The sequence below is a fragment of the Thrips palmi genome, unplaced genomic scaffold (genome assembly GCF_012932325.1).
Source record: "Thrips palmi isolate BJ-2018 unplaced genomic scaffold, TpBJ-2018v1 HiC_scaffold_5, whole genome shotgun sequence".
In the NCBI taxonomy this organism is placed as follows: Eukaryota; Metazoa; Arthropoda; class Insecta; order Thysanoptera; family Thripidae; genus Thrips; species Thrips palmi.
Genome location: NW_023144632.1, coordinates 5,589,178 through 5,607,608, shown reverse-complemented (window position 1 = coordinate 5,607,608; position 18,431 = coordinate 5,589,178). Strand labels below are relative to the sequence as shown.

The 18,431-nt window shown below is 59.1% G+C and overlaps 1 protein-coding gene across 1 annotated transcript in view; it reads left to right on the top strand.

Annotated features, from left to right (window-relative positions):
• LOC117650678 overlaps positions 1-18,431 on the top strand; it is a 53,917-nt gene that overhangs the window by 31,651 nt on the left and 3,835 nt on the right. The window contains exons 2-7 of the mRNA XM_034394254.1: positions 11,085-11,234; positions 14,179-14,670; positions 15,044-15,663; positions 15,740-16,176; positions 16,726-17,343; positions 18,141-18,331. Of these exons, the coding sequence (XP_034250145.1) occupies positions 11,085-11,234; positions 14,179-14,670; positions 15,044-15,663; positions 15,740-16,176; positions 16,726-17,343; positions 18,141-18,331 (2,508 nt within the window). The remainder of the gene's footprint in view (positions 1-11,084; positions 11,235-14,178; positions 14,671-15,043; positions 15,664-15,739; positions 16,177-16,725; positions 17,344-18,140; positions 18,332-18,431) is intronic.

Sequence of the window (18,431 nt, the reverse complement as noted above, 5' to 3'; positions counted from 1 at the left end):
CTAAGCCACCGGAGATCCAGAAGAGGCTTCGGAACGCACTTTTCGGGATTTGCCAATTCAGTTTTGACCGTGGCAGATTGTGCCAGACAGTCCTGGGCGGATTGGACACCAAGGTTCCCGCCTGCCCTCCATGTTGACCCAGAAAGTAGTCGTCCTCGCGCGCAGCGAGGGCGGCCAGGGCGTCCAGGGCGGCAGGTACAATGGGCCGCTGTATGCGTTGGCGGTGCCACGCCCGACTGCTGCCGCCTGCAGCCCAACTCTGGAGTACAGCAGAAGCACTCTGGCCGAGTGAGTTTTTCTTGACGCGAGGCAAACAGTCTGGCGGCGCCCCTTCAGCATTAAAAGGATGAACTTGCGCTCTGATGGCACTGGCCCCACCGAGCCGACTTTATCAGTGGTGTTTGAGCTGGTTTTCATTTTCTGCTCGGAAGCATCTTTGCGTCGCCGACAGAATAATGAACAATGAATCTTGGAGGGAGTGCAACAAAGAAGCCCTCTCTCCTTTCTCCCCTTTCCGGTGCACCTGAGTTGTGCTGGCGAGCTGAATGGGAGCTTCTTATTCCCGTGCCGTGCCGTGCCGTGCCTCCCAAACGGACACGCCCTCGGTTGGCGTGGCACGGCGTGGCTCAGCGACGCCGTGGCCGATGAGGCCCGGGGGGTCAAATGTCACCAATGAGCCAAGGGGATTGCGTTACGTCGCACTGCTGTAGCGCGATGGCTCGGGGAGGAGGGGAAGGAGTCTGCAAGAGCTGGCAGGAGAGACACCCCGACGGCTGCAGTGATTCCGAGGCAGCTCCTGGAGAATATATACGTAGCCCCTTTTCCAGGGAGGGCCAGGGAATGCCGCACTGCTTCCAGGAAGCCTCATCTTGGCCTGTCAAAGCGTCTTCCCCACCACGGCTTTCCTCCTGGAAGCGCTTTGGAGGCACCGCGCAGGCCTTTGACTGGCTGGGCCGCGCTGGGCCGTGCTGGCCGCGCTGGGCCGTGCTTAGGGATGGGCACTATATGCAAGCGCATATTTTGCATAATTTCTAAACTTATTTCAAATGGAAAAATTTTGATATGTTTGGAGTCCGGGTGCATTGCCTGACACATTTATAAATCGCATAATGGTCGCATAATTGGCCATTTACGCATAATGCGCATAATTCACGCATTTTTCTCGCATAATTCACATTTTGAACCCAAAAAGCGCATTTTGCTGTTATAAATGATTCTTGACATTATTCCTTTTGGTCGGTTATCGTGTTTTTAGAAGTTTTAAAGCAGAAATACAAGTTAAAATTTGAATTTTTCGCGTGGTGCAGGTTGTCAGTGGAGGAGGGTTGGCTGGTTGCGTTCCCACTGATCGAAGTTTTTAATATATTCACAATAAAAAATTTAAACTGTGACCATTTTGGTTTGTTTAAAAATTAACCCTTTTGATGCATTTTGCCCTCTGTTTCAATTTTTGCCCCTTTTTGCATTTATTCCAGAAAAGAAGGATTTTTTGCGCATAAAAAGCGCATTTTTGGGCCATTTTAGTCGCATAAGTCCCGCATAATACCACAAAATTTTACCGCATAATCAGGTGTTTTTATTTGCATTAAGTGCCCATCCCTAGCCGTGCTGGCCGCGCTGGGCCGTGCTGGCCGCGCTGGGCTGGCGTCTTTCAGAAAGTGCAGAAAGTGCACCCAAGTCGACCCAAGTGCAGCCGGAGCGCTGCTCGGATCGTTCAAAGGATTCGCTGCTTCGCGCCGCGACACGCTTTTCAAAGGGCTGTACTGCAGCATGCGCTGAGTGCGTGCATCCGTAGTGCCCTGCAAGGCCTTCTGAAAGGGCCCGAGTCCAGCCCCAAGAATGCTTCAGTGCCGTATGGGGAAATTGTCCCTCAAGGAGGCCTCAGCTTGCCATTCGACGCCATGGCAGTTGGCACGTCGTGTCGTGGCACGTCACGTCGTGCTCCGGTCCGGTCTGCGCTCACACTGTGAGCCTCTCTGAATGGCAAGGGGCACAAGCCAGTCAGCTGCAAACATCGTCCAGGGAACCCCGAGCCCTCTGCACGCTGCAAAACCGGGGCCTGGCTCTTCCGAGACTCGCACGGAAAAAAATGGATTTGCTAGCCCAGCTAAAAATTAGCTGAGGCAGCTAATGTATTGGCTGGTATGGCGCCACCGGAGATTTTAGGTGGCACAGCCAAACTGTAGCTGCACTAGCTATTTTGTTAGGTGTTACAACTTCTGAATATTGGCATACGCAGCATGCATATTAGTTGAGGCAACTAATAGTTTTGCCCTCCTTCGGTGAAAATTTGCTACACTAATAAATGGGTCAGCTGTTTGGACTAACATGGGCCAAAATGTCGCACAAAAAAAAGTTCAGGCAAAGAGGACGCGAACCCTTGTCCCTTGTTTTACGAGATGAGGACGGTACCACGGTACTGCGATGACATCTAGCAATGTGACCAGGGGCATTTTCTTCATAGCCTCAACAGCGCGAGGGAACGAACGTTGCCCGTCGCAAAGTGCTAAATGCGTGGCTGGTGCCGCCATTCTCCTAGTGAGGTGGTGGCGCGGTGGTACCGTCCCCGTCTCTTAAACTGCGAAACTGGAGTTCGCATCCCCTTTTCCTGAACGTTTTTTTGTGCGACTTTTTGGCCCATGTTAGTCCAAACAGCTGATTTTCACCGAAGGAAGGCAAAAATATTAGCTGCCTCAACTAATATGCATGCAGCGTATGCCAATATTCAAAAGTTGTAACAGCTAACAAAATAGCTAGTGCAGCTGTAGTTTGGCTGTGCCACCTAAAATCTCCGGTGGCGCCATACCAGCCAATACATTAGCTGCCTCAGCTAATTTTTAGCTGGGCTAGCAAATCCATTTTTTTCCGTGCGCCGAGATCACTGCATTTTGAAGTCCCTTCCGTGTCCGCCCTGATTCCCCCTGCAAATTTGCAGGGACTGGTGTTGGCGAGCAAAGTTAGCAAATCCCCGGATGAGCCTCGCAGAGTTCGCGCCCGCGGTTCGCTACCACTGGTGTCCAGAAAACTTTCTCATCACGACAAGCCAGTGTACCGTAAAACGTCGGCGAAGCGTCGCTTCGTAACACGAAGAAAACTAAGGTAGTACAGTGAAGTCTCCGAAGATTGCATGGTATTGTAAATAATTGTAATAAGAGGCATTCCAAGCAATTAGCAGTAATGCCATCATTTTCTGCTTAGAGACGAAGCGGATGCTGCGTAGCCTTTTCGAGTGAAGCCTGGGCGGGTAGGGCGAGCGAGCGCCTCCCGCAACAGGGAGAACAACACCGCGCTTCCGGGGACACGAACATCATTCATGCATCTGCTTTTCGGGTGTTGTGGTGGCCGGCCGGGGTCGGACCGGTCGAACCAGCGCGGGCCCTGGCCAGCGAGCTAGAAAGCAAGGCGCCTGCAAGCTTGGCGGCGAACTGGCCTCCAGTACTCTCGGGACAGAGTGCACCGCGTTCGCTTTTCCGAAAGTAGTCAGGCGATGCGGTGGCCGGCGCGTCCCCCCACCCACCCCCGCCCCCGTCTCTTCATTAGCCCGTTTACCTCGGCCAAAAGAGAGCCATGGGCCATGGCTCTAACTCAATTTCGCCCTGCTGTTCTCAAAGTCCGGCAGTGCGGCACGGGTGTTTTACCACCCTCGGGCGGATTCTCGGCTCACCTGCTTCGCGCTTTTAGACTCGGCGACAGTGCATGTGACGTCACGCCCGTCGAGTCGTGCGCTTCAGTTCTATGCCGCGGTGTGGAGTCCCAATGGACGCGTGCACTTCGCCGAGTTGTTTCAATGGGAAAGCCCCCCCCCCCCTTTCTCTCTCTCTCTCTCTCTCTCTCTCTCTCTCTCTCTCTCTCTCTGTGGCGTCAGTCGGCCCGTCACCCGCATGGCGCTGTTTCCCTGCAAGAGGAGCGCACTATGCCGGGAATTTGTCATTAAATTTGTTGGCCCCGACGTTGGGCCGCGCGGCGCGTTGTCTGGCCTGGCGGCGTCTGGCTTCGTCTGGCGGGGTAACACGAGCATCAAAGCGGATTCCCCGCTAACGAAGATTGCGAGCCGCTGGGGAACCTGTCGTGAGACGAAGCCTGCCGTCATTTTCCAGCACAAGTTTGGACGGTCCGTGAGGGCACGGGTAGCGACCAAAAGCTCTTGAATGGACTCTGCACAGTAAGGTTGGGTCTTGTGGATCTACAAGCAAGTGTTTGGACTTCTCTCCACAAGCATATGCTTGTGGATTCACAAGCAAAAATGCCGTGATGAAAGGAAGGGATAATGAGGGTTTGACGAGGGTGTGACAGCTCCGTCGCCGCGCCAGCGAAAATATGCCAGACCGCAGCCTGGTATCGTACCCAGGCCTGTGGAATACTGGCCCGACATTTTACCGCTAGACTAGCGATGCCTGTGAGGGAGGACGGGTCCAGCCGCACCAACTATCCGCCAGCCCGCCCGGCGGCTGCCCTCGCTGGACACTCCCCCCTCCACCCCCCTCCCCGCCGCGCTGTCCCGCGTGCCTCACAGGTATAGACGGCCGGGGTGACGCACAAGCAAATGCTTGCGGATTCACAAGCCTGTCACATCCTCGTCAATGTATAACAAGGGGGCAGGTAGACGCGCTGCATCTACAAGCAAAATAATGCTTGTAGTTGCCGTTTGGGGGCGAAATGCTTGTGGATTCACAAGACACAACCTTACTGTGTGGTGGGGGAGGCGAGGTCCCCGGCCGGCAGTGGCGGCGGTGGGGTAGGGCCAAGGAGATTCCACCTCATAAGTGCATATTTCCATGCACGCCGTAACCCCGGCCGTGTCTCCGCGATGACCCTCCCCAGCCCCAATGGCCGAAAGGGGGTGGGGCGCGCGGGCCGGGGATGGCGGTACTCATGTCGACTTGCCGAAAACCGAGTTCATTCTTTTTGAAGAACTTTCTCTTCTTATGAAATAGCCAAAGATTTGGCAAGAAATTGATGTGCAACTCCTCGCATTCATCAAGTGAAACACTAGGCATGGTATTCATGAACGCCTTGCGTCTTACATTTCAATCCAACATTAGATTAGAGTGTAACGGCATGATGCACGTACAAGCGGCCACCCGGTCCAATCAAAGCAGCTGCCGAGCGAAGCCCGAGTCGCTTCGAGTGTACTCCGAAACTCCGTACTTGGCTAACCACAGAGATCCGCACGTTCTCTGCACCATCCCGGGTGGCACAGAATCCCCGAGAGGCGAGTGAGTTCGCCGGTGCGTTCGACCTGTTTTCGGGGACGACTCGGGGAAAGACGTCGCCGTGCGTCATCGTGGCGTCATCGTGGCGTCATCGTGGCGTCATCGTGGCGTCATCGAGGCGTCATCGTGGCGTCATCGTGGCGTCATCGTGGCGTCATCGTGGCGTCATCGTGGCGTCATCGTGGCGTCATCGTGGCGTCATCGTGGCGTCATCGTGGCGTCATCGTGGCGTCATCGTGGCGTCATCGTGGCGTCATCGTGGCGTCATCGTGGCGTCATCGTGGCGTCATCGTGGCGTCATCGTGGCGTCATCGTGGCGTCATCGTGGCGTCATCGTGGCGTCATCGTGGCGTCATCGTGGCGTCATCGAGGCGTCATCGTGGCGTCATCGTGGCGTCATCGTGGCGTCATCGTGGCGTCATCGTGGCGTCATCGTGGCGTCATCGTGGCGTCATCGTGGCGTCATCGTGGCGTCATCGTGGCGTCATCGCGACCAATGCCTGGCCACGCGGAGCCACGTGGGCGATGACGTAAGCGGGCAGGAGGCGGTGCGAGAATCCGCTCGCTTCTAAAAAGGTGACACAGGGCTTTGTGTCCGTCCTTGCCTGCCCATCCCTGTCCAAGCTGTCCAGGTTAATCCGGCTGAATTAGCGCCGGGAGAGGCACTGGCACGGCACTGGCACGGCACTGGCACGGCACCGCGGTCCGCGAGAGGCACGCCGTAAATCGCCCTGCAAAGCGGGGCCCTTCGGCCTGAGCGACTGGACTGAATCATGGCGGAGAGGGCATTTGATCCTCGATGATGGCCCCGCTCCTGCCGGGCGATTCCCATAAGAGTCGCTCCGTCCTTCCCGCACCGGCACGGCGCGGCCCGTGGGTGCGACAGAGACAGAGCCTCTGCGAAATCATACCGAGCCTCGTGCCGAGCCCGCCGGCGCTCCCGGCGCGGCTGCTGGAAGGGCTGCTGGAAGGGCTTGCTGGAAGGTGCGGCGCTCGAGAGAGGTTCCCTATTGTGAGAATGGCCCCCGCAGAGGGCAGTTTAGCATCAGGCCGCGCCGTGGCCGCAGCTCACTGAGGAGGAGGACCTTTATTGGAGTGGCGAGGCGCTGCGAGGCCAGGCGGGCCGCCTCGCTGGACTCGGCCGGTATAAAGGCGGATTTACGGTGTGCTTTGCACTTGAGCGGACCCCGACCTTAATTTTCATAACGTGTCGAGCTTCCACGGCCTTACACCCCGAGGCGCGCTCCTCCCAGATATGTAAGTGACACCAAATTAGATTCCACGGGGGGAGGGAGGGGGTGGTGGTAACGGGTTGCAGAGCGCGCCGATGGGCTGCACGCACGGGGGGGGGGGGGGGGGGCAGGCCGGGCGGCAGGCAGCGGTGGGGGAGGCGACACGTAAGTTAGGGCTACTAATTTGGCGCTGTCAGGTGACGCGCGCACCACACAATACTCTTCAATATATCAGCTTTATCTCGGCGTCGGGCCCGTCGGGGAGGGGACGCCAACAACGAGACGACGCCCCCCCCCTTCCCCCCCCCCCTCCCCCTTCCCCCCGGCCTGCCGCCGACTCGAAACCGTCGTCGGTTTTCGATGGCGCTGCGGAGTGCGCTATTTATAGACATGAGGCCGTTTCCCTGTATGGAAAGGGTTGCGCCGGCAGCTGGAAAGCTGAATGGGGGAGAGGCTGGGGGAGTGACGGGAAGCCTTTTTGAATGCGCAAGTGGAGGTCGTTTGCGTACAGACGTTGATGAGAGTTACAGTTTCCCTACTCGGATACAGCAGAGGTAGCTCTTTGGACCCCCAACCGTGTCGCATTCGCTGAAAAGCAGTGCAGCTGCGCGTGTTTCGTTGCGTGGCCCATGCGTGGCTCTCTGCCCTTGATCGCCTCGGAAGCCACACGACACAAGCAGTCCCTGCGCGTCGTCCCAGGGCCGGGAATCCCAACTACCAATTTTACCGTGCAGTGACTGGTGAAGTTTCGTGAAGCTTCCGAGCAGTGTAGGCAGACCCCGCGCCGCCTTATGCATGGACTCCGAGGCGCGGCCCGGTGGCCCGGCGAGGGCTATGCGCCCACTATCGCACTGGAACCAACCCGAAAGAAAGGCGACAAAACTCGTTCCCGAAACGTCACAGCCGCGAAGCGCGAAGACAATGTAGTGGTTTCCGGGAGCTTGCAGGCGGAGGCCGGGTGGGACCGCGGGTGGGGGTCGGGGGCCGCGAGCGGAGGTCCCAGGGGACGGAGCCCCATCTGCACCACAGGGCCGGCCAACTCTCCTCTGCTCAGGAGCTGCATCGCCCGAGAATTTTTTTCCTTTATTTAAAATTAAAAAAAGGGCCCAGATGATTTTTCTTAATTTCTGAGACAGTCCAGTTCGTTGCATTCCCATCATGCAATGTATAGAAGGGGATTCGATTTTATATTATGATCCGAGTACGATTTTCGGACTCGAGAAGGTTTCAGTTCTACCTCTATGCACGACTAATCCTTTTTCCGTGTAGCTCTTTGGACCCCCAACCGTGTCGCATTCGCTGAAAAGCAGTGCAGCTGCGCGTGTTTCGTTGCGTGGCCCATGCGTGGCTCTCTGCCCTTGATCGCCTCGGAAGCCACACGACACAAGCAGTCCCTGCGCGTCGTCCCAGGGCCGGGAATCCCAACTACCAATTTTACCGTGCAGTGACTGGTGAAGTTTCGTGAAGCTTCCGAGCAGTGTAGGCAGACCCCGGCGCCGCCTTATGCATGGACTCCGAGGCGCGGCCCGGTGGCCCGGCGAGGGCTATGCGACCCACTATCGCACTGGGAACCAACCCGAAAGAAAGGGCGACGAAAACTCGTTCCCGAAAACGTCTACAGCCGCGAAGCGCGAAGACAATGTAGTGGTTGTCCGGGAGCTTGCAGGCGGAGGCCGGGGGTCGGGACCGGGGGGTGGGGGTCGGGGGCCGCGAGCGGAGGTCCCAGGGGACGGAGCCCCATCTGCACCATCAGGGCCGGCCAACTCTCCTCTGCTCAGGACGCTGCATCCGACCCAGAAAGAATTTTGTTTCCTTTATTTAAAATTAAAAAAAGGGCCCAGATGATTTTTACTTAATTTCTGAGACAGTCCAGTTCGTTGCATTCCCATCAATGCAATTGCAATATAGAAAGGGGATTCGATTTTATATTATGATCCGAGTACGATTTTCGGACTCGAGAAGGTTTCAGGTTCTCTGCGCTCCTCAACGGACGCCTCTTCCTTCGCTGAAAATCGTTCTCAACGGTGTTGGTTCTCGTTAGTAGTTTCACGTCTGAGTGACGTCGTCTTGACCACTGGTCCAGGAGAATTGGCCCGATCCATAGTCGCCGGATCCTCTTGCATTCCACAAAAAGGAAAATGGGGTGGCCTGCCGATCCTCGCCGTGTCGGGCGGGGCGGCCCCGCCTCCCCTGCCGCCTGCCTGCCTGGAAGAAACTAACTGATTAACCCGCGTCATTAATTTCCGCTGCTCCTCCGGGAAGAGGAAAGGGAGGGGGAAGAGGGGGGGAGGAAGGGGGGGGGGAGTCGCTGAAAACTTGCACATCGAGAGGCCGGGCTGGGGCGCAAGGCCCCGCTTTTGTTCGTGATTTATGTGGTCCGGGAGTGCAGGAGTCGGAGTGGGAGAGAGAAAGAGAGGGGGGGGGGCTGTGGACAGGGGAGGAGATCGCAGGGGTGGTGATCGCGGGGGAGAGAGGGGGGGCTCGTCGAGCCTCGCGTCAAGCTTGCTGCGCGATGAACGGGAAACGAGGTGCTCCCGTTTGCCGCTCTCCCTGGTGGTGCTGCTGCGCGTCACGCGGCCCTTCTTTCTCCCCACAACATGCTGAAACTGAAAGCATTTCCGACCATGATACATCCTCTTGTTTTTGCCCATGGCAGCAAACACGACTTGTCACCTAATAAAAGCAAAATATGCAGCCGACACGGCGGCGGGGAGACTGAATTTTCGCAGACACCGCCCCTCGCCGTTTTGACGAAGCGATCTGGTTTCAGTGTGCTGCGGAGCATAGACCGTTTCTAAAAACAAAAATATATGTTGGCAACAACTGTACTACGATGGAAACAGTTCGGCGAAAACCGCCTTGCGCCGAGCCGCAGACCCATCCCGTCTGAGCGCCGAAGCAGGTGCACGCACCCGGCAACGCGTGATTGCGAAGCGCCTCCAAGCCTCCGCCAACTTCGGCGCCGTCTCGCGTGAGCACGCCGACCTCCCCCTCCCCCTCTCTGTCCTCGTGTTGTGGAAAACGAGTAATCAACTGATCCGCGGATGCAGGGCGGGCAAGGTGCGACACGGAATGAAGCAACTTCTGTGTCGTGTGCCGGAAAGAGGTCGTTCTGCCGCGCCCCGCGACGCGTTTCCGTCTTGGAGAGCAGCGCGATAATTGGACTTGCCGAAGCGTGGACCCGGACGAGTTGCATCTCCCCGTGTTTCACTCCTGGAAAATGGCAATAATTGGACTTGCCGAAGCGTGGACCCGGACGAGTTGCATTTCCCCGTGTGTCCTCCTTGGAGAATGGCAATAATGGACTTGCCGAGGCGTGGACCCGGACGAGTTGCTTCTCCAGGGGCATCTTTCCAACGCTGTTTTCCTCTTTCGCAATGAACGTGTGCTTTTGCATGCGGAAAAGAGGTGCCGGCCTGCACACTGGACCGGCCCCCATTGTTAGGGGCTGGAGGCCCTCCAAGCTGAAGGGCCCCAGGTGGCTGATTTACGGGAGCAGCCCTTATCGGCGTGCTAATTAGGGAGTCCCTTAACAAACCGGTCACGATCGCTAATTTATTAAGTAGTCTCGTCTTTTTAATCTGCACCCGAGATAACCCGCTGCGTGTAATGGCCGTCACGTGCCGTCGGCCCGGTAACGACTCCCCACTCCAGCACTTGCTCCAGCAGCCCCTTCCCCTCCAGGCCCTTTGCGCCCTTTTTATCCCCGAGTCCCACTTGGATACTATAACGCGTTGCTGCCAAACTTTGCGCAAGTCGGCCTTGAACGCCAAGAAACGGGCTGCCGATATTCTCCCCCCCCCCCCCGCCCCCCTCTCCGCCCCAGACTCTGGCGCCCACCCCAGGGCGCCACCACCGTCTCGCTCCGTGCTTGTTGTGTGTTCGCGGATCCGTGGCGCGCGCACGTACGGTTGGGCAAGCATAATACTTAAGTTCCATCAACTGTGCCGAGGGTATACACTCCAATTAGTCATACGCCGGACCTTCCTCCATTACGAAAACAAGGACACAAGCTTAAGTGCGAACGTAGTTTTTGGCAGATGACACCTTTACTTTACTTTAAACATACTTAAAACTACAAGGTTCATAAAATGAAGATGTCAGCTTGCTTTTATTATGATGTGGATTTTCCTTTGCATACCTTACAGTTAGCAAAGAACAAAATTGATGGTGGAATTCTGCATTTTGCTGCATTTAACACACTGTGGACTCCATTTCAATGCAAGTTAGCAGCAAGTGCCGCGCGAGAGCCTGTTATGGAGCCCGACTAAAATAAGTTCCAAATTCTTATCCGATTGATTTAAATTAAAAGAAGCATTTCTTGTTTGAGAGTGTACAGAAAAAATTGTCTGACGACAGGATTTCTCGGATCGAACGCTGGGTGAAAAGAAGACGACCACATGCCTTGCGTTTTTTTTCTTTTTTCCTCCTTTTTTTTAAAGGTGCAGTCAACTTGCTTGCTTTCCGGCGCCTGCCCGAGGCGGGCCGAGGCGGCCCGACACTTGTCGGCATAGCTCCCTTTGACTCGGTTCTAGGTCGCCGCTAATTGCAGCCCCGCCAGAGGCGAGGCCGGCGAGGCCGGCGAGGCGCCTTCCTTCCTTCCGACACTCAACCGTGCGTGTGTGTGTGTGTGTTCCAGGAGTCGCCGCCGCGCGCCTCGCGCAAGGGCGCCAACACCTCGCCGTCGCCGTGCCGGCCGGACCGCGGCACGGACCCGGCCTGCTGGACGCCGCCGCCGCCCCCCGCCGCGGACTCGCCCCTGGACCCGCTGCCCGCCATCGACCTCGCCGTGAGTGTGGCACGCGCCTCTGCGAGCACAGCCCCTCCCCGCGCCCCCCGCGCGACTAAGGGGGAGTGATCGGGTCCGCTCCACCGGCCTAGCGAGGCGCGGCATGAAATATTTGCCGCCCGTCGCAGCCAATGCACGGCGGCGCCGTCAAGGCCACGTGTTGGAGAAGCCCGACGGTGACAGGTCCCGGCGAAGGCCGAGTCCGACCCCGTGGTGCCTCGTGGTTGCTGGGCCCCGCCAGCGCGCCAGCGGCTAGACACGCCGGACTTTGCTAAAGCCGGCGAGAACGGAGGCTGACCACTGACACGGCCAGCACACTGATTCCGAAGATTCGTGTCGTCGCTCCGTCTCCCTCGCACTCTCGGGGCGTTCTGTGCAGGTGCGGGAGAGACAGAGCGACCCAGTGAGTCTCCGGAATGGCTCGGCTGACAGCTTGGCGGACAGCTTGGCGTAGGGCCAGAAGAGAACCTCAGCGCGCTGTGCGCGGGGCGGGGTGGGATCGAGGTGGGCGGAGCGGAGGGGACGCTAAGACGCAGCCGACCTGAACGCGTCGCCGCCGCCACCGCGCAAACCCCTCGGAGTGCCTGCCCTGCCTGCAGACTTGATTCCGTTTGTCTCTCTCCGTCTCTTTGTCTCTGTCTCTCTCTCCCTCTCTCTCCGTTTCTCTGTCTCTCTCTCTCTCTCTCTCTCTCTCTCTCTCTCTCTCTCTCTCTCCTCTCTCTCTCTCTCTCTCTCTCTCTCTCCTCTCTCTCTCTCTTCTCTTTCTCTCTCTCTCTCCTTTTCGTCTCTCTCTCTCTCTTCGTCTCTCTCTTTCTCTCTCTCTCTCTCTCTCTCTCTCTCTCTCTCTCTCTCTCTCTCTCACTCACTCACTCACTCCTTGGGCGTCCCGTGTGGGTACGAGAGAGACAGACCGTTTGGAAGCAGCCCGCCGCCACGAGCGCTATGACCCCAGTCTGGCTCCAGGCGCCCGCCTGGGGAGGGGATCCTCAATACATTAATTGGAAAGCGAGAAGGCGGTGGCCTGATGGTGCAGGTGCTGTGGTGTAGGAGCCTCAGACTCAGAGAACAGACGGCGCGCGGGCGGGGCGGGGTGGATGGGACTCGGTGGGAGCGCTCACCCGCACCATCATGAGGATATGCACGTTCAGACGCAGCATTCAGAGGGTCGGCCTAATGAGTGTAAGTTGGGGTACCCGTGGCGCCACCATGCGGCGGTGCTAAGAAGCTCTGTAGCCAACCTACTAAACATTAAACCTAGAAGATGTTTAAAAAAATGAGACGTTTAGCTGCAGAATTTTTTTGCCTTTTTCTGACAATTATTAAGCCATTCCAAGTCCATTTGGTTTTTTTCTATTTGAGGAAACGTAAGAACAAAATGATTGTGTGTGAAGTTTGCAGCGGGCCCCGAGCAGAGAAAATAACCCTACTTAACGTACGAATTGTCAAGCAATTATTCGATCGAGGCAACAGTATTTTTTGTAATGTGGTATTGTCAAGACGGCGATAACAACTTCGTCAATTAAATAAATAACTAGTGAACACCTGACTTTGTCACAGCTATGGTCACAATACCATAACAACCCCGATCACGGGACAGTTCCTAGCCCTTCCGCATGGTGGCGTCGTGTCGTCCCCTGCGAGTGTAGGCACAAAGCAGGCTCGTACCGACCCTCTGAATCTGAAGTCGCATCCAAACGAGCTTGACCTGATTCACGTTCCGGAGAGTGTTCGTTGTATGGCCGCCGCTGCTGCGCAAAATTACTTTGTGCTGGGCTTCGACACGCACGGTTTCGTGGAGAGCGGTTGCAACACCACGACAAAGCTGTGCGCGCGGCGTTCGGGCCAGTAGCTGGCAATCAGAGAGTCCAATCGGGCGGTTTCTATGAACCGTTCCACCGCAGAGCATGGCTTCGGTTCGACCCGACCCGAAACGAACCGAAGGCTCGAGCGGTTTCCCGTCAACCGGCAGGTTGAAATGGCGGAGCGGTGCGTGTTTGACGACGGCGGGACGGACGCTGTTCGGCAGCCGTTGGGGAGGCGGTCCGAGGACGCACGAGTGCACCCGAGGGGGTAAACACTCCGGTGAACCTTGTACAGACTACTCCCTATTACGCATGTATTACGCCTCGATTTCATTGGAAAATGACATTTTTTGGTTATTTTGGTCCCAAAATGTATTACTATTACGCGTATTAGGGCGTAATACCCGACTTTCGTGTACATGGTATTACGCAAGTGTTTACCCCCTCAAGTGCACCTCGCCTGCCTCGGCTACTTCCGAATCCTCTGCGTCTCTCTTGCACTGGGCGGTTACTGGGAACCGCCCGATTGGACACTCTGCCTGGAAATTGCCTTCAAAGGGAATAACCGGTGCAGAATATAGCGCGACGGAGCAGCGAGTCCAGGATGGAGTCCAAGAATTGGGAGATGGAGGTGCGCCGTGCCAAAGCAGCGTTCGGCCAGGCCCCAGCTTTGGACCAAGCTCCCCGGCCAAGTTCGTACCGCAAGGGTTGGGGGAGGTGGCAGCAGGTGTTTTCATCCCCAATCCATTTTCCCAGAAAATTTGACGGCGTCTGAAAGGCAGGCAAAAGTCCACGTTTTTTGCCCCTGCATGTACACAACGAACGCACGTGCTCCTTTGATCACTTTAAATTAGAAAAATACCTCGCCCAAAATCTACTCTCAGTGATTAAATTGTTTTGGAGGGGGAATCATGATTTCGTTTCTTTGCCTTCGAGTGTCACAGCCAGTGCCGGATCCAGAGGCGGCCTATGGGGGGGCAAAGTCGTACTTTTTGCCTACTTACAGGGGCAAAGTAGCAATTTTTGCCTACCTTTCAGGCGGCTATCTAGGGGCGGGGGGGGGGGCAAAAACCCATTGCCCCCTCCCCCCTGTATCCGCGCCTGGTCATAGCCATAGTGCCGTGCCGCTCTGTGCCCTCCAGGTGGGCGGCGAGCCGGTGGGCCGCGTGCGCCGCTTCCTGCGCGCCTTCCACCGCGAGCTGGGCGGCCGCGACCCGCCGCACGCCCCGCCATGGGCGCCGCCGCTGCCGCCGGGCTGCATGGCGCCAAACCGCATGGACCCCGCGGTGTGCATCGTGGCGCCGCCCGGGCCGGGCGACCTCCACGGCGGCCTGCAGGGCCTGCAGCAGCGCCTCGACATCCGCCTGGAGCAGATCCTGGCCCCCGTCCGCACGCACGACGGCGGCGTGCTGGAGGCGCCCCGCCGCGTGCTGGTGGAGGGCGGCCCCGCCATGGGCAAGACCACGCTGGCGCTGCGCTTGCTGGCGGCCTGGGCCGAGGGCGCGCCCTGGATCCCCCCCGACGTCACCCTCGCCTTCCTCGTGCCGCTGCGCGAGCTGCGCGGCAACACCCTGGCCAACTACCTGGGCAAGCAGCTGCTGCCCAAGTCCGCCGTGGCCGCCAACTTCGATAAGGTCAGTACTGCGATTGCGGAGTGAGCCAACCCCTCTTGGCTTTCAAGAGCTGCAGATTCCCACTGAAAGGCCCTCTTCCTTAAATAACGTCTTCGTCACTGAAATGTGCATACATACCCGCCGCACCCAAGGTAACGGGGCAAACGAGAACGCCACTCCCACTCCATCATTCAATGTGCGGTCGCGCCTGCCGCATTTCAGGCTCTCGCTGAGAGCCCTCTCCTTCCCTTTCATTCCTGACGTCATTCCGAAAGCGGAAGTCCGGACCGAGCCTCGTTATTCGTTCCCACTCGGGTGAAAGGCGCAGTCTCTGTTGCGCGAGAGATCGCTGCCGCCGGTGCTCCAGCTGAACGAGCTTAACGACTTGCTGCAGGTTTGGCGCACGCTGCTGGGCCTGGAGGAGCGCCTGCTGTTCGTGCTGGACGGCTACGACGAGGCGGTGCGCGGCTACCCCGGCGTGCCGGGCGGCCGCGAGGCGCTGGGCGACGCGCTCGACCTGCTGGAGGGCCGCGTGCTCAAGGAGGCGCGCGTCGTGGTGACGTGCAACTCGGGCTGGGCCGGCGACGTGGCCGCCTACATGCACCGCCGCGTGCTGCTGAGCGGCCTGCAGTGGCCGCAGGTGGACGCGCTGTCGCGGGCCTTCCTGGAGGACGACGACGCGGCGGACCGCTTCATGGACGCCGTGCACGCCTCGGACGTGCTGCAGCCGCTGGCGCGCGCGCCGCTGGGCTGGATGGCGCTGTGCGCGCTGTTCCAGGACACGCAGGACCTGCCCGAGGAGCCGCTCGAGCTGCACCAGGCGCTGTTCCGGTGCGTGGTGCGGCGCAGCCTGGCGCGCAGGGGGCAGACCCTGCTGCCGCCCGTCGGCCAGTCCTCGTCCGACATCCCGCCCCACAGCAGGAAGGTGCTGGCCGACCTGGGCCGCCTCGCGCTCGTCGCCATCAAGGACGACCGCTTCATGTACACGGACAACGAGCTGCGCGTCCACTGCGGGTCGGTTGAGTACTGTTGTTTGTTCGACAGCGCCACGCCACGGGGCGCGCTCGATGAAAGTCATTCTATGCCGCAGCTCCGCCGCGGGCGTGGCCTCCCTGGGCTTCCTCTGCCGCGGCCTCAACTTCGGGCGCGCCGCCGCCTCGCGCCGCGCCATGGAGTTCTACACGCCCGTGTTTCGGCCCATGGCCGAGTTCCTGGCCGCCTACTACGCGGCCTCGGTGGCGAGCTACGCCAACATCCTGCGCCGCGACCTGCAGATGCTGCCCGGCCTGGCGGAGGGGCTGGTGGAGGGGCTGGCGGAGGGGCTGTCCTCGCGGACCATCCGGCCCACGGAGACGGTGCTGCTGCTCCTGCTGGGGCTGCTGGGCCGCCGAGGCCACCTGGTGCTGAGCCAGTTGTCGCCCCTGGACGCGACGCCGCGCTCCGTGTTCCCGCTGCTGCGCGCCGCCGGCGCCACCGAGGACAACGTGGACGCCGTGTGCCGCCTGCTGGGCGCCGCGGGCGGCCCGGCCATCGCTCCGGACTCCACCCAGGTAGGGCTGTCGGCCTCAGGCGGCTCCCTCTCGGGCTTTCGTCGCCAACGAGTGCCTGAGTGACTTTGTACGTCCTTTGTGCGGCATCTATTTGTCCGACCTACCGAAATTCGTCCAGCCTACTTCCCTCTAAAATTTTTGTACGAACTCCTTTTGTCCGAACTAAGGCTAGCCTTCTCTTGCATCGCCATTTCTTTCTCCGACCTATGGTTTGTCCGATCTAAGGCTAGCCTTCTCTTGCATCGCCATTTCTTTCTCCGACCTATGGTTTGTCCGATCTAAGGCTAGCCTTCTCTTGCATCGCCATTTCTTTCTCCGACCTATGGTTTGTCCGATCCACGGTTTGTCCGACCTGAGAAAGAAATGGCGATGCAAGAGAAGGCTAGGTCGGACAAAAGGAGTTCGTACAAAAATTTTAGAGCGAAGTAGGTTGGACGAATTTCGAAAGGTCGGATAAAAAGAGGTCGTACAAACGATGTGCTCCGGACTTTCCCGAGTCCCTCGGCCTGAGCCATCTTGTCCTATTGGCCTGTGCAGACCGTGCAGGCCACCGTGCACTGCCGCGAGCTGGAGCTGCACGGCTGGGCGTGCGTGCTGCGCGCGCCGTGCTGCACGCTGTCCTCCCTCGAGCTGGTCGTCTCGGCGGACGGCGACAGCAGGCTGGAGCCGCTGTTCTCGGCGCTGGCCAGCAACCGGTCCGTGCGCACCATCCGCGTGTCCACGCTGCTCGGCCACGAGCTGTCCGCGCACCAGCTGCACCGCCTGGCCAAGCTGCTGCACTCCGTGCTGGCCCGCGCGCGCACGCACGCCTTCGAGCTGGTGGTGGCCTGCCTGGAGGACAGCGCGCACGACCGCTTCCAGTGCCTGGTGGACGCGCTGTGCGCCGGCTTGCGCTCGCCGTCGTGCGCCATGTCGCGCCTGCTCGTCGACGTGAACCTCAGCTGCTCGCAACTGCAGCAGGTGCTGTCGTCCCTGCGCGGCTCGGCCGTGCGCACCTTGCAGCTGCCGCACCTGGGCTGCGGCTCGGCCGGCCTGCGCGCGCTCACCCAGCACCTGCGCCAGCACCACGCCATCGACGCCCTCAGCCTGGCCGGGTCCTGGGGCGCGCGCAACCACGGCGCGTCCGAGAGTGGCGGCAGTGTCGGTGAGTAGACGCCGGGTGCATCCCAGCGGCCATCGCTATCGAAGCGAGGGGTGAATCACTCAGCGTTCTGTTGTACACATGAGTACATGAGTACGGGTGAGTACACCTTGCTTTACTCATAAATTTCACAATTTTATACGTTTTAAGGCTTTTTTTAACGGCACTCAACGTTAAATCGGTCGAAAAACTAGAGAATTTGGCCCTTTTTAAACTTGTGAGTACACTGAGTACGGGCAAATTTGTACACATGAGTACACTAGTGATTCACCCCTCGTATCGAAGGCCCAGACAGTAGGCCAGACGGCTCACTCGCACATGGTCCTCTCTTATCTCTCTGACTGGGCGCGTCACAGCCTCGCAGGGAAAGGCGACAACTCGGTGACGTCAAAGCACTCTCATCCGATGGCTCAGCCAAAGCCGCCCGAGTTGTCGCCTCTCCCCCCAGAAGTCTTCCCTCGCCCTCGCCGCTGGGCAAGTGAAGCAAGTCGAGCCGGGGAGCGCCTGGCAGCATCGGCACTGGCGCCGCGCGGCCGCCTCGCGGGCTGGCCTACCCTCGTTGCCGCAGGCGCTTCGGGTAGCCGTCGCCGGCACGTCAGCCTCGTGTCTGCCGCCCTGCCGGTGGGCCGGAGGGAAGAAGGGGAGGGGCGGCGCGGCGGGGCGGCTCCACCAACTTCCCGCCACTTCACGTCCAACAAGTTCGGATCCGCCCGCCGCCCCACAGCCCGACGGCGCGTCGCGCGTTGTCACAGCGTTGTCACAGCGTTGGCTCTGAGACGTGTTCGTGTCCCTTGCTGCAGGTTCGGGCGGCTCTGGCCCCGCGGGGTGCAGCGCCTTCTCGTCGCTGCCGCGCGGCGCGCTCGGCCTGCACGGCTCCCTGTCGCGGCCCGCCACGCTGCCCCGCCAGCCCCTCGCCGCGCACATCCTGGGCGGCCCCGGGACCAACGACTCTGGCTACGGCAGCGCTGACACCAAGCGCGGCTCCGACTCGGTGAGCAGTGCCTCCAGTGCCTCGTCTCGCTGTCTCTCTCGCACACCGAGCGGACGCCCTGTGTGTGCGAGAGAGACGGCCAGTGTGGCCATTACCCTCG